The following is an 11,694-nucleotide window of genomic DNA, read 5'->3' as shown; positions in this document are numbered from 1 at the left end:
TATGTAAAATGTACACACTTAATAGTAGAAATAAAAAAAATATTGATAACCAGGGGATTTCAATGAGGCATGTTAGTACATGCCCGTAGTCTGGGCTGCCAGAGACTGGGGAAGAATGGCTGTGGGATGGAGACCCTGTCTTAAAACAACAAAGCCAAAAAAGGTGGTGTAAGGAGCTCGCACTAGGTCTGCCATCACCACAGTTCCACTCGAATCTTGTTGATAAAATTATTATTTTGAGATCTGAAGGTGAGAAGAAAGCCCCCTTAAATCATGAAGAGGTCAGCTCATCTTTATCTGATTTTGGGCCCTTTGCTTAGCAAAATACTCCCAAGTATTTAAAGTGATTCTATTAATTCCTCAAACTATTTTGTCTAAGTCTGGACTTCAGTACCATCTACTGTGGCTCTGAACTGATAGTGTTTGCATAGTCTTGAGTGGGCAAAGTGTAACTGAACCATCCATGATCATTTATAGACACCCATAGCTAATTTAGACAGCATCAAAACCTTTGTCCAGTGTGATAGAAGGCCATTCTGGTCTCCCGGTTACTGGAGAAAGCTATGTTTAAAACCTATCATGACAGTTTATACACCCCTGGATCTTAAATCCACTGTATAAATATAATTCACATGTCAGAAAACTTCACCCTACCATTCTGAAGCAGACCTCAGTGTATATGCCTACAATCCACTCTATTTCCTAAAGGACATTTTGACTAATGTCCTATCAGTTTCTTCAGAATACCCAAACTTAGTCCTACACAGATGAACTTCATTGCTAATACATTTGTTTTTAACTTAGTAATATGAAGGTGTCTAGTAAGCCACTAGACTGTAGTTATCACCCAGACCCCTGACACAGCACACCGCTAGAGAACTGTCGAGATTATGTCTTTTTCTGGGCTGTGTAGACAGCTCAGCTGAAGGGCCTGATCTCCATCCTTAGAACCCACACTAAGGAAAAGCAAAGCTCTGTTCAGGAGGATCCTCGGAGCAGCAATTACAGCCACCATGCCCAGCTTTAATGTGGATGCTGGGCATCCAAACTCAGATTCTCATCCTTGTGTGGTGGGGACTTTACCAACTGAGCTACCTCTGCAGCCCCAAGAGATGTGGGATTCCCTTCTGTAAGCTGTGAATATGTTTTATTACCATTGGTTAATAAAGAAGCTGCTTTGGCCTATGGCAGCGCAGAATAGAGATAGGTGGGAAAACTAAACTGAATGCAGGGAGAAAGAAGGTGGATTCAGGCAGATGCCATGTAGCTGCTGAGGGATAAAGATGCTAGAACCTCACCAGGAAACCATGGGCTTCATGGTAAAATATAAAAATAATAGAAATGGGTTAATTGAAGATATAAGAGCTAGGTAGGAATACGCCTAAGCCATTGGCCAAGAAGTTTTGTAATTAATAAGTTTCTATGTGATTATTGGGCCTGGGTGGCAGGGAAATGAAGGCGCAGTCTTAGTTTACATCAAAGAGCTTTTTTTTTTTGTGTGTGTGTGTGTGTGTTTTTTTTGTTTTTTCAAGAGGGGATTTCTCTGCAGCTTTGGAGCCTGTCCAAACTAGCTCTTGTAGACCAGGCTGTGTTCAAAGTCACAAGAGATTGGCCTGCCTCTGCCTCCTGAGTGCTAGGGTTAAAGGCGTGTGCCACCACTGATATCTCCAACTGCTTATTTTTGTTGGGGCTAAAATCCAGAACCTTGCCTATGCTAAGGAAAATGTTCCAGCACTAAGCTGCACCCCTGCACCTCTACTTAAACAACAAACAACAAAAGCAAGTCTTTGGCTGTGCATTTATACCAAGCTGACGCACCATTTAGCTTCAGTTTAAAGCACTTGCATGTGCCACACTCATTGACTTCTTCAAACAGCACACAGGCCACATGTCAAGACCATGTGGAAGCCAATCATGACCTTTCCAGAAGCCTTTTTAAGGGCAGCACAAGAGTGAGGAGCAGGCATGCGTTAGCACGTTTGTTTCTGGATGTGAGCATCTGTGTTCTGGCCCACCAGGCTGCCAGGAATCTCACTGTCTTTCTTTCCGAGTTCTTATCCCCACACGGTTAGATTGCCTCAGGGCTCTGGAGCAGCCAAAGCACCCAGCATGACGCAGGGCACCCTGCTCCTGGGGCTGCCCTCCCAGCCTTTCCGGACAGAGATGGCAAATGCTGACTAACCTGCTGTGCTCGCCATGTACTTCCACTTGACCACATAGGCATCCCCCTCATGGAACTGCCCGATGCTCTGCCTGGGGAGCCGGCTGTAGTCGAATTCCAGGATATGCCACACATCTACAGAGACGGTGGCAATCTCAATCTGTCTCCTGTCATCTCCTTCCACCAGGCCATAGCCGCGGCCAACATTCACCCCGTCCAGGATGGTGCTGGCTGCCATCTGGGGCATTGCTACCATCCGTGTCACATCATAGGGCTTGGTGTCAGCCCTAGGATCATCCTGCAAGAGAACAGACATCTCAGTTGTCCCCTTGCTGCAGACATCTTTTGCTACACCCCATCAGTTTTGGTTGCTTTTATTTTTTCTCTTTTTGTGGTGCTGGGGGTGGAACCCAGGGCTTGGTTGCCAGCCAGGCAATTGTGCTAGCCTAGGACTACATTCCCAGCCCCACTTTAGCTGTTGATGGGCCGGGGCAGAAATACAGCTTTCATGGCATCTCAGGGTGTTTGACCGCACATAGGAGAAGGCTATGTTCAGAGGAAAGAATGGGGGTCCTGCATACCCATTGCTACAAAGTGAAGCTGAGACTGGAGTCAGAAATCACTCTGTGGAGTCTCTAGTGTACCCCAGAAGGCTTTTGGCCATCACAGTCATTTCTGCTGGTCTCCACATAGGGCTTGATCACTGTACCTTCTGCTGGACAACTTCCCCAGAATTCTTCTCTGTGGGTCTCTTCAGTTCTGTCCAGTCGAGGAATTTCTCTTTGAACAGAATAGTCTCGTTGTGCTCCGTAACTCTCCCAAATATGGCCCAGTCAGGTCGTCCTTGCCCTTTCCTGCAGGGTGCGAGCAGGTAAGAAAAGAGCCCAGATCCAGCCATGCCAGCTGTTGGGACAACCACAACATTGCAAGTGGCTGTATCCCAGGCTCGCACCCCTAACTTTCAGAGAATAACTAAGTATATTCCGTACACTTCCTCTGCAGACTCGCTGAGATTACTGTAGAACAGGCTCAGCCTCTGCTTTGAAAATCTGTCTCTTACATGCCATGAGATGGAGTAGGAGACACAGGAGCTTGTGGTGAAGGGCATGACCCCGGGAACAGGGCCTTGGCTCCTTGTCTACTCCCTCTTGTGATTAACATGCTGGTCAGGGCTCAGTCATTTCAATGCAGCAGATGTCAGCCACTTGAGTGTTAAAAGGGACTGGGTGCACAATCTTGGCTGCACCTTAGTGTCCCCTGGGAGATTTTAAGACAGTTGTTCTCAACCTGTGGGTGGAGACCTTTTGGCGGTCAAGCAACCATTTCACAGGGGTCACCTAAGGCCATCGGAAAGCAGATATGTACATTACAATTCATAACGGTTGCAAAATTACAGTTATGGAATAGCAAAAAAATGATTTTAAGGTTGAGGGCCACCACAATATGTGGAACTGTACTAAAAGGGTCGCAGCACCACTTCTTAAGACATATTAGAATATAAGTCACCCTGTTGCGGCCGCAGTCACCTAGCCTGGGCCTGGCAGACACAAGTTTTCAAAGCTCCGCCAAAGATTCTGTGGCACAAACAGCAGAAGCCACTGGGCAGGGGCTCCTTGTCCCATGCAGCCACACTTGAGTACTAACTGGCCATGATGTAGCATCTATGCTCCAGTATTATCCTATCGTATCAAATATGCACTCTAGGTTCTGTTTCAGCCTTCAGAATCCCAGTTCCTACAGTATTAATGAGAATTTGCTTAAAGATTTATTTTTTCAATGCATAGATATAATACTTAATTTTTGTGGCTTTCTTGCTTTTTTTCCAGAAAGGGTCTTTCTCACTCTGTACCTCAGCTTGGCCTGGGAGTCACATAGCCCAGGATAACCTTAATCTCCTGAGTGGTCCTTGTGCTTCAGTTTTCTGAGTGTTGGGATTGCAGGTCTGGCTTATAAATATTGAAATCAAATATTCGCAAACCAGTTACTGGACTGTAAAGAGAGAACTGTGCAGGGACCTCGAAGTGCGATGCCCTGTGTGGTTCCATGCTGTGTGTGTTCCTTATCACATGACACATAGTTTTAGAGGGTTTTGGAGGATCTGGGAGGGAAAAAGCATTGATGCAGAAATGCTTTTCTTTAAATTCACAATCATTTTTTAGAGTTTCTGCTTGCTCTGATTTCCCCAAGTAGTTTTTAAAAGTCAGCACATGGTAGTGAATGCTAAAATCACAACCATTCTTTAAATCCAGTATCCTTCCTTCCACCCAGAAGATATAAGACAGCAGGACAAATGTCCAGGGCTCAGGATAGGAAGAGGAAACATGGGAAATTCTTAATTATCACAACAGACACTGGGGTGGGGGGTCCTTCCTAAAGCCACAATCCCCATATTCTACCAGTCAGGTGACAGCTAAGGTGTCTGGAGATGACGCGGGCCTGAGAGAAGAGCAGGCCTGCACAGCAGCGGCACCTGGGAATGAGCGGGTTGCACTCGCCAGGGTCCAGCGGGTTGATGTCACAGTTTTCATAGTCAAAGGTTCCGTTCCACAAGTGCTTGGCCAGCTGGAATGCTATCTTCCGTTGTGCTAATGTGACTTCTTTCCCATGCCACACGTAAACTTCACTTCCAAAGTCAAACACCAGGACCTGGAGACAGCACAAAAGGATATGTGAACTTCCTGGGTGGTCGCCGGACTTGGGCCCTATTGATGACTTCACACTGCTTAACATTCCACCTCCCAAAGCTTTAAATCAAGAATTATGGAGGTATTCCCCTGTCTTTGTTCCTCCCTGTCTGCCTTGCTTCTCCTTTCCTCCTTCCTCCTCTCCCTCCCTTCCTCATTCATTCATTCATTCATTCATTCATTCACACACACAGCTTATCACACATATGGCAGGTGCTGAGGAGCCTAAGGATTCAATGCCATTTCTCCTATGTGCAGTTCTAAAACCCCTGGGGCAGAGGTCATACCATTATTCTTTATTTTAAATTGCTTTTATTGAGCTATATTTTTTTCTCTGCTCCCCTCCCTTTCTCTCCCCTCCCCTTTTACCCTCTCTTATGGTCCCCATGCTCCCAATTTACTCAGGAGATCTTGTCTTTTGCTAATTCCCATGTACATTAGAACCATGTATATCTCTCTTAGGGTCCTCTTTGTTGTCTAGGTTCTCTGCGATTGTGAATTGTAGGCTGGTTTTCTTTGCTTTATGTCCAGAAGCCACTTATGAATGAGTAGGTATGATAATAGGGGCTTATCGCTAAGCGTCTGTGGCATGAACGACTGGAATGCTCCTTGCTACTCCCTTTTCCTTGCCTTCATTTCCAGCACCCTAGACACTGCTCTAACTCTCAACTAGGCTCCATTTCATTTTCTTCCTAAGACTATTGCTCATCATTTCTTTTGCTGTGACTTTTGTGCCCATTTCCATGTCTCTATACATCATACCCGTAGTCTAGCTTTGGATGGTGTTTTCTTCTCTTTATTATTAAATACACTGGTACATGTTTGAGGGTATCTATGTGTGCGGTGGGATGCTCTGGGATGCAGACAGCGAGCACAGTGGCTGCAGCAGTGCAGAAGCTGACACAGCCATCACCGTCTGCTGTGCACTTCTGCTTCCTGTTGCCTTAGTGGTAAGAACAGCTAAAGTCTCCACATTTTGCACGGGTCTCCGGCAGCAACACTGACTGACGGTAGCTGCACACTGAGTAACAGACACCTAGACACACTCTGCTTCCCACACTTGCTGCTTCTGCCCTTCGACCTGCCTCCCTGGGTGCTTTCAGCCCCCACCCCCACCCCTGCATGACCTTGGCAGCTTCTGCTTTCTTTTCTGTCTCTGTATAATTGACTTTGTCCCCTTCTCCCTTTCTGGGGATGATTCCACATATGGTGAGATCACACAATATTTCAATATTTCTCTCTCCATGACTGACTTATTTCACTCATCTTGTAAGCTCTAGGAGTTACATTGTTTGCATTGAATAAACGTTTTAAAATGACATTTATTTTGTGTATGTGTAAGGAATGCAAGTGAACAAGCTCTCTAATCAAAAGACAGAGTGGCTGGAAGGGTCAAGAAAGGAAAACATGGGACAGGATCTGTGGCTCAATGGGGAAGAGCACATATTGCTCTTCCAGAGGACCCAGGTTTAATTCCTAGTACCCATGTGGTGGCTCACAGTGGTCTGTAACTCCAAGGCTAGAAGATCTGATGCCCTCTCCTGGCCTCTGGGGCACTGCATTCATGTGGTATACAGGCATACATACAGGCAACACACCCATACAAATTAAAAGAAAATTAAAAAAAGAAAATCCTGTGACGTTTGAAAAGAACATTGTTATGTATTTGTTTGCATGTTTGTTGTGAGTTTATGTGCACACACAGGAAGCCGGAAGATAATTCAAGGGAGTTGGTTTCTCTGCCCACCTTGTTGGACCTGGAAACTGAACGAGTCTCCAGGCCTGGCAGTGAGAGCCTTTACTCACTGATTCACTGTGCCTGCCCTCAGTTCTTTGTAATATCTTTCTGCCTAGTGGAGTTTAAGGGGGTTGTGTGTCTTCCCCTTTCCTCTCAGCCATTAGAATACTTAATGATGCTGGAAATCAGTGTAGTTAAATACTTATTGCGGGGCATGAGAAAAATACTTGACAAATCTGTAAATTATATTAACTGTATGTAAATTATATGCAATTACATGTACTCATACTAATTATTCCTGAAACTTTAGGACTAACTAAATTTTACTTTCATCTTTATATACCTCAAAACATGGGGATAGTATTTATGTTTTATATAAAATACAAAAACCTTCAACGATTCCTGACATTTCTAAAAAATACTCTGAACTTTGTTAGTGTTGTAGATAGTGTTGTTGAAACAGCACGTAAGTGTCCCTTAGCAAATGCCGTGTTTGATAGTCAGCATGGAAGCGGCTAGAACCTGCCCTGGCTCAGCCCCAGCAGCGCTGTGTCCCTGAGCTGGTACCTCTTTGGACTGCAGAAGGGAGCACTTGGGAATCTTCCCCCAGTAGTCATCATCAGGGACGAGTTTGTCGTCTGTCAGGCGGTAGACACAGTTCGTCTCTATGATGGCTGTCTCGTACAGTTCATCTTCCTTTGGGTCTCCGGCAGCTTCGGTATAAGACAGGACATTAGAAAGTGGTTGACTTAAAGGACCCGTTAAGGGAAGGGGCCAGGAGAAAGCATGCTCAAGCCTCCTCCCTCTGAAATATAGCAAACTCTTACACTGGTAACTTGTCTGGCCACCCAGGAGCTTCCAGAAGTCTTTGGCTGCGTGAGTGTGTGTGTTAATGCCTTCCTCAATGGTCTGGATGTATGTAGCTCTACAACCAAGCTCCCTCTTTGTCTGAATTAATGTTGCAAGTTCAGATGCCTAAAAAAGAGAGGGACACAATGAATTAGGAAGCAAAACTAGTGTGATCTGCACAAAGGGATCCACACAGCCACCAGAGAATGAATGCATGGCAAAAGAGTCGGTCATAGGGTGGTGGGTGTTGGCTGTCTGAGCTGAGGGTCCAGTCTTCAGAGCGGCAATGCTCAGTGTATGATATTCAACTGATAACTCTGGGCTTTGGACACTGTCCCAGGACTGGGGCTCCCCCCATGGGGAACTCAGGAAAGCCACACTGCCACTACACAGATGTGTAGGCCACCCAGAAGTCAGCTCAGTCTCAGAGCTTTCAAACTTAAGGCAGGTCACAAACCTTTACTTTAGCACCTCGTAGAAGCTTCTTCAGAGATTCTAGCAAAGAAAACACTACCTGTCCCTTCCTGTCTGAATGAAACACAAGGTATCTGAGAGGCTTGGCACAGATCAGCTAGTAGAACACCTCCCTGTGTAAAGGACACAGCATTAGAAGCGTCTTATCATTTGGACACCTACCTTTGCCTTCTCGATGACATTTGAGAACTCTCCTACCCACAGGAAGCAGTACTGGGGAGAGAGCAGAAGGAAGCAGTCCCCACTGTTGAGTGACGAGGCTCGAGGCTCCACCAGCCTTGTCTGAACATGTCTTCTACCTGTGGACAAACCCCAGCATCCTTTTTCCATCATGCAGACATGGATGACAGACACATCTCTTCTACAGACCTCCCATTCTAAAGACTCTATTCATCTGAATTCTTGGACCAGCAGGACATGGAAATTAAGAAGGGCCACATGACAGCACCATCAGTTGATGTTGCCGGTGAGTGCTTGCCCAGAGTATCTGTGCTTCTTAGAAGCGGTCTCAGAGCCTTGGATTTTAGCATGTCTGTGGATGTAGTGAGCTCCTCCCATCTCGGGAGAGTGGTAGTGATGACACCCAGCTCTCTCTTTCACATTCGTGCTGCCTTTTCTCCACACAGCCTATTTCCTGCACTGTAATCTGGCTGTGCAGCAGGGAAAGGCATGGCTCCTCACAGGACCTCCCACGCTGTAACTCCCAGAGCACTCAGGGATCACTTAGGAGGGAGGCACGGTCTTACGTCACTTTCACCCCCATTCTAAATGATTGACCAAGTTGGAGCACTCTATTGCTACACACCAGGTATAATTGCACATCAGAGTCCCTCACCTGTCGTCTCTGTGTGTTGTGTGAACACGTGTGTGCACCCATGAACAGATGTGTATGTTGTATGCACACGTGTGTGAAGGTGTGTGCACAGGTATGTGTACCCATGCAAGGATATGTGGGGATCAGAGGAGGGCTTGAATCATTTTCTTCCCTTGAGACAGAACCCGACCTTGCCATTTTACCTAGACTGGCTGGCCAGTGAGCTTCGGGAATCTGCCTGTCTCTGCCCTACAATGCTCAGGTTTCAGGCACATACACCCGCGCCGGATTTTTATGTGGGTGTCAGGGATTCAAGCATGGGTTCTTGTGTTTATGTAAGAATCAGTCTGACCCAGTGAAACATCTCCCTACCCTTCACTCATCTTTTAAATATATTGAAAAGGAAATGGGTTTGCAGTAAACACTCCAGAGTCTTTGGCAGAAGCAGACACAATTCCATCCACCTTCTTATGATGATCCAGCTACAGAGGTCACCTCTAGGAGTGAAGCTGCCCTCCCTCCTACTGCTCCTCCAAGTCTCATGTGTTGTAGACAAACAGGACAGGAGAATGGAACCTGGGGACGGGTGAGGCTCAGTCATTCCCGAATTCCCTCGATTCCTTCCCCAGGGATGTGCTTCCTTACTCTGGTTGGCATGGATCATGACTTATCCTAGTAGGGAGAGCAGGGGAGGGTGTGCAGACCCATGCTGCAGACTTCAGACACATCTGGTCCAGTGCATGGCAGTGCTGGAGTAGGGGCTACCGGGGCGAAAGCAGAAGCAGAAGCTGAGACTCTGAAGGGTAAAGAACTGGGTCCAGCTCTGGGTCTCCCCCCAGCAGCTCCTGTGTTCACATTCACAGACTCCAGAGCTCCAGCGGCTATGTGGAGTCTGTGATGCCACAGTGAGGGATGCAGCCAGGAGTCCCACTGTGACCAGTCAGAAGCCACAGGCTGCCACAGCTCCTTTAGACCACTAGGAAGAATACCTTTAATCTGCAACAGCATGAGCTTCTTGTAGGGCACAGCGCTGTTGTTGGAGTTCTGCTCCATCAGGTTGACGCTCCGCAGGCTGATGCTACTGAAGTTCTCCCTGCTCGCCAGGCCTGCCAGCGTCACTTCTGAGAAGTTGGAATTGGCCGACACTGTGAAGGAAGGTGCGGGAGGAGGCTCAGAGGAGCCAAGGCTCACGACATAGGTGACTCCTAACTCACAGGACTCAGGCTGAGGAGCTGTGCAGTTGCAAGCTTAATTACTGTGTATAGAGTTAAACGCAGAGGTCCTGGGCTGCTTGGAGTTAAGTTAGACGGGCTGGGGCGGGGGGTGACTCGGAACAGACTCTGGAATGGAGAGTGAGGTTGGTCTCTTGACTGTACATGACCCGGAGCTACACACCTCTGTTTTAAACTGGCCCAGAATGTGGGTTCCACTACTGTCAAACAGTGATTTTCATGGCAGTAATAGCATCTACCATCTTGATATTTGAATATTTTTTGCTATAATTTTCTATTTTCCTTTTCCTGTAGCATTCATAAACCAATTTGTCAAAGTTGTTTTTTATTGAAAGAGTGTTTAGTGGTGGTGCACTTGCAACTTCAGCACTAGAGGAGACTATCAAGTACCAGTCTAGTCTGAACTACATGTCAGACCATAGCTTCCAAATAAGAAAGGAAGGTGGGAAGAAGAAAAAATGGAAGAAAGGAAAGGAGGGAGGGATGGAGGGAGAAAGGAAGGAAGGATGGAAGGAAGGGACGGAGAAAGGAAGGAAGAAGAGGGGTAGAGGAGGAGAGAGGCAGGGAATTTAGATGAACTAGTTCTCTTTGCATCCCTTCCAGTTGATTAAGAAAAGCTTTCCGAAAGGCCAGTGCCGCCCGATGTACCAAACAGCATCAGTGTTCTGTACTCAGTGTTAGGTCCTAGTTGAAATCACTGGCTGACTTTTGACTCAGCAGTAACATTTTTAAAACAATGAGCTGAGAAGACATAAAGGTTTATTGGCACAATTTTCATGTATCTCTCCACAACCTCCTCTTTTATGGGCCTCAGGTTTGGCTTTTGCTGCTATTGATCCACACTGAAAACTCAGCATCTTGTGACTACAGCCAGGTCTGAGGGCAGAGGGCCTCAAGGTACCGTGTAACTGGTCACGTTAATTACAAAATGATGACATTATCCCTACAGGCTGTCACCTTTGTACCTGTTAAGACTTGGTGAAAGATGCCTACCAGGGAGAATCAGTCCCAGCATCTCTAAGAGGTTAGGAATTCTGAGCACTGTTGGTAGAATTGGATGGAGTGAGTCTAGCATCTGGTGTTTAGCTGGGTAGGTTCTGGTCCATGTCACTAAGTTGGCCTCCTGCAGGTGACAAGTGCTGTGACACCTGTCAACAGCAGCTGATGCTTTCTGAAAGTATTGGTTTAAAATGCTGGGGTGAGGAAAGAAGGGAGTTAGACATTCACACGAGATCTCCTAAGACACTCTTGAATAAGATTAATTGGAGACAGAGGCAGCTGACCTGAGGTCATGGGAGCTAGACTGACAATTGGGGGTCCCTGGGACCTAACTAGGCCTTCTGCATGTGGGTGACAGTTGTGTAGCTTGGTCTGTTTGAGGGGCCCATGGTAGTAGGGAAAGGATCTATCCTTGGTGCATGAGCTGCCTTTCTGAAACACATCCTTTATGGTGGGATGCCTTGCTTGGCCTTGATGCAGTGGGGAGGGGCTTGGTCCTGCATCAACTTAACATGCCAGGCTGTGTTGACTCTCCATAGGAGGCCTTATCCTTTCTGAGGAATGGATGGGGGTGGTTTGGTGGAAGGTAGGGGCAGCGGGAGGAGGGGAAGGAGGGGGAACTGTGGTTGGTATGTAAAATTAATAGAAAAATTTAAAATAGAAGGATGAGAGGAAGGGGAGGAGGAGGAAGAAGAGGAAGAGGAAGAAGAAGAAGAAGAGGAGGAGGAGGAGGAGGAGGAGGA

General features: G+C 46.7%; 1 protein-coding gene across 2 annotated transcripts in view; it reads right to left on the bottom strand.

Moving 5' to 3' along the window:
* Nucleotides 1-11,694, bottom strand: part of Svil (supervillin) — a 196,748-nt gene that overhangs the window by 16,137 nt on the left and 168,917 nt on the right. For both annotated transcript variants that reach the window (XM_026783048.1, XM_026783047.1), the window contains 7 exons: nucleotides 9,710-9,865; nucleotides 8,069-8,205; nucleotides 7,411-7,558; nucleotides 7,151-7,296; nucleotides 4,632-4,807; nucleotides 2,871-3,015; nucleotides 2,183-2,459 (listed from right to left, as the gene is read on the bottom strand). In XM_026783048.1, coding sequence (XP_026638849.1) covers nucleotides 2,183-2,459; nucleotides 2,871-3,015; nucleotides 4,632-4,807; nucleotides 7,151-7,296; nucleotides 7,411-7,558; nucleotides 8,069-8,205; nucleotides 9,710-9,865 — 1,185 coding nt within the window. The remainder of the gene's footprint in view (nucleotides 1-2,182; nucleotides 2,460-2,870; nucleotides 3,016-4,631; nucleotides 4,808-7,150; nucleotides 7,297-7,410; nucleotides 7,559-8,068; nucleotides 8,206-9,709; nucleotides 9,866-11,694) is intronic.

Source organism: Microtus ochrogaster, chromosome 16 (genome assembly GCF_000317375.1).
Source record: "Microtus ochrogaster isolate Prairie Vole_2 chromosome 16, MicOch1.0, whole genome shotgun sequence".
Lineage (NCBI taxonomy): Eukaryota > Metazoa > Chordata > Mammalia > Rodentia > Cricetidae > Microtus > Microtus ochrogaster.
Note: the sequence above shows the minus strand (reverse complement) of the source record. Positions and strands in the feature narration are given on the sequence as shown.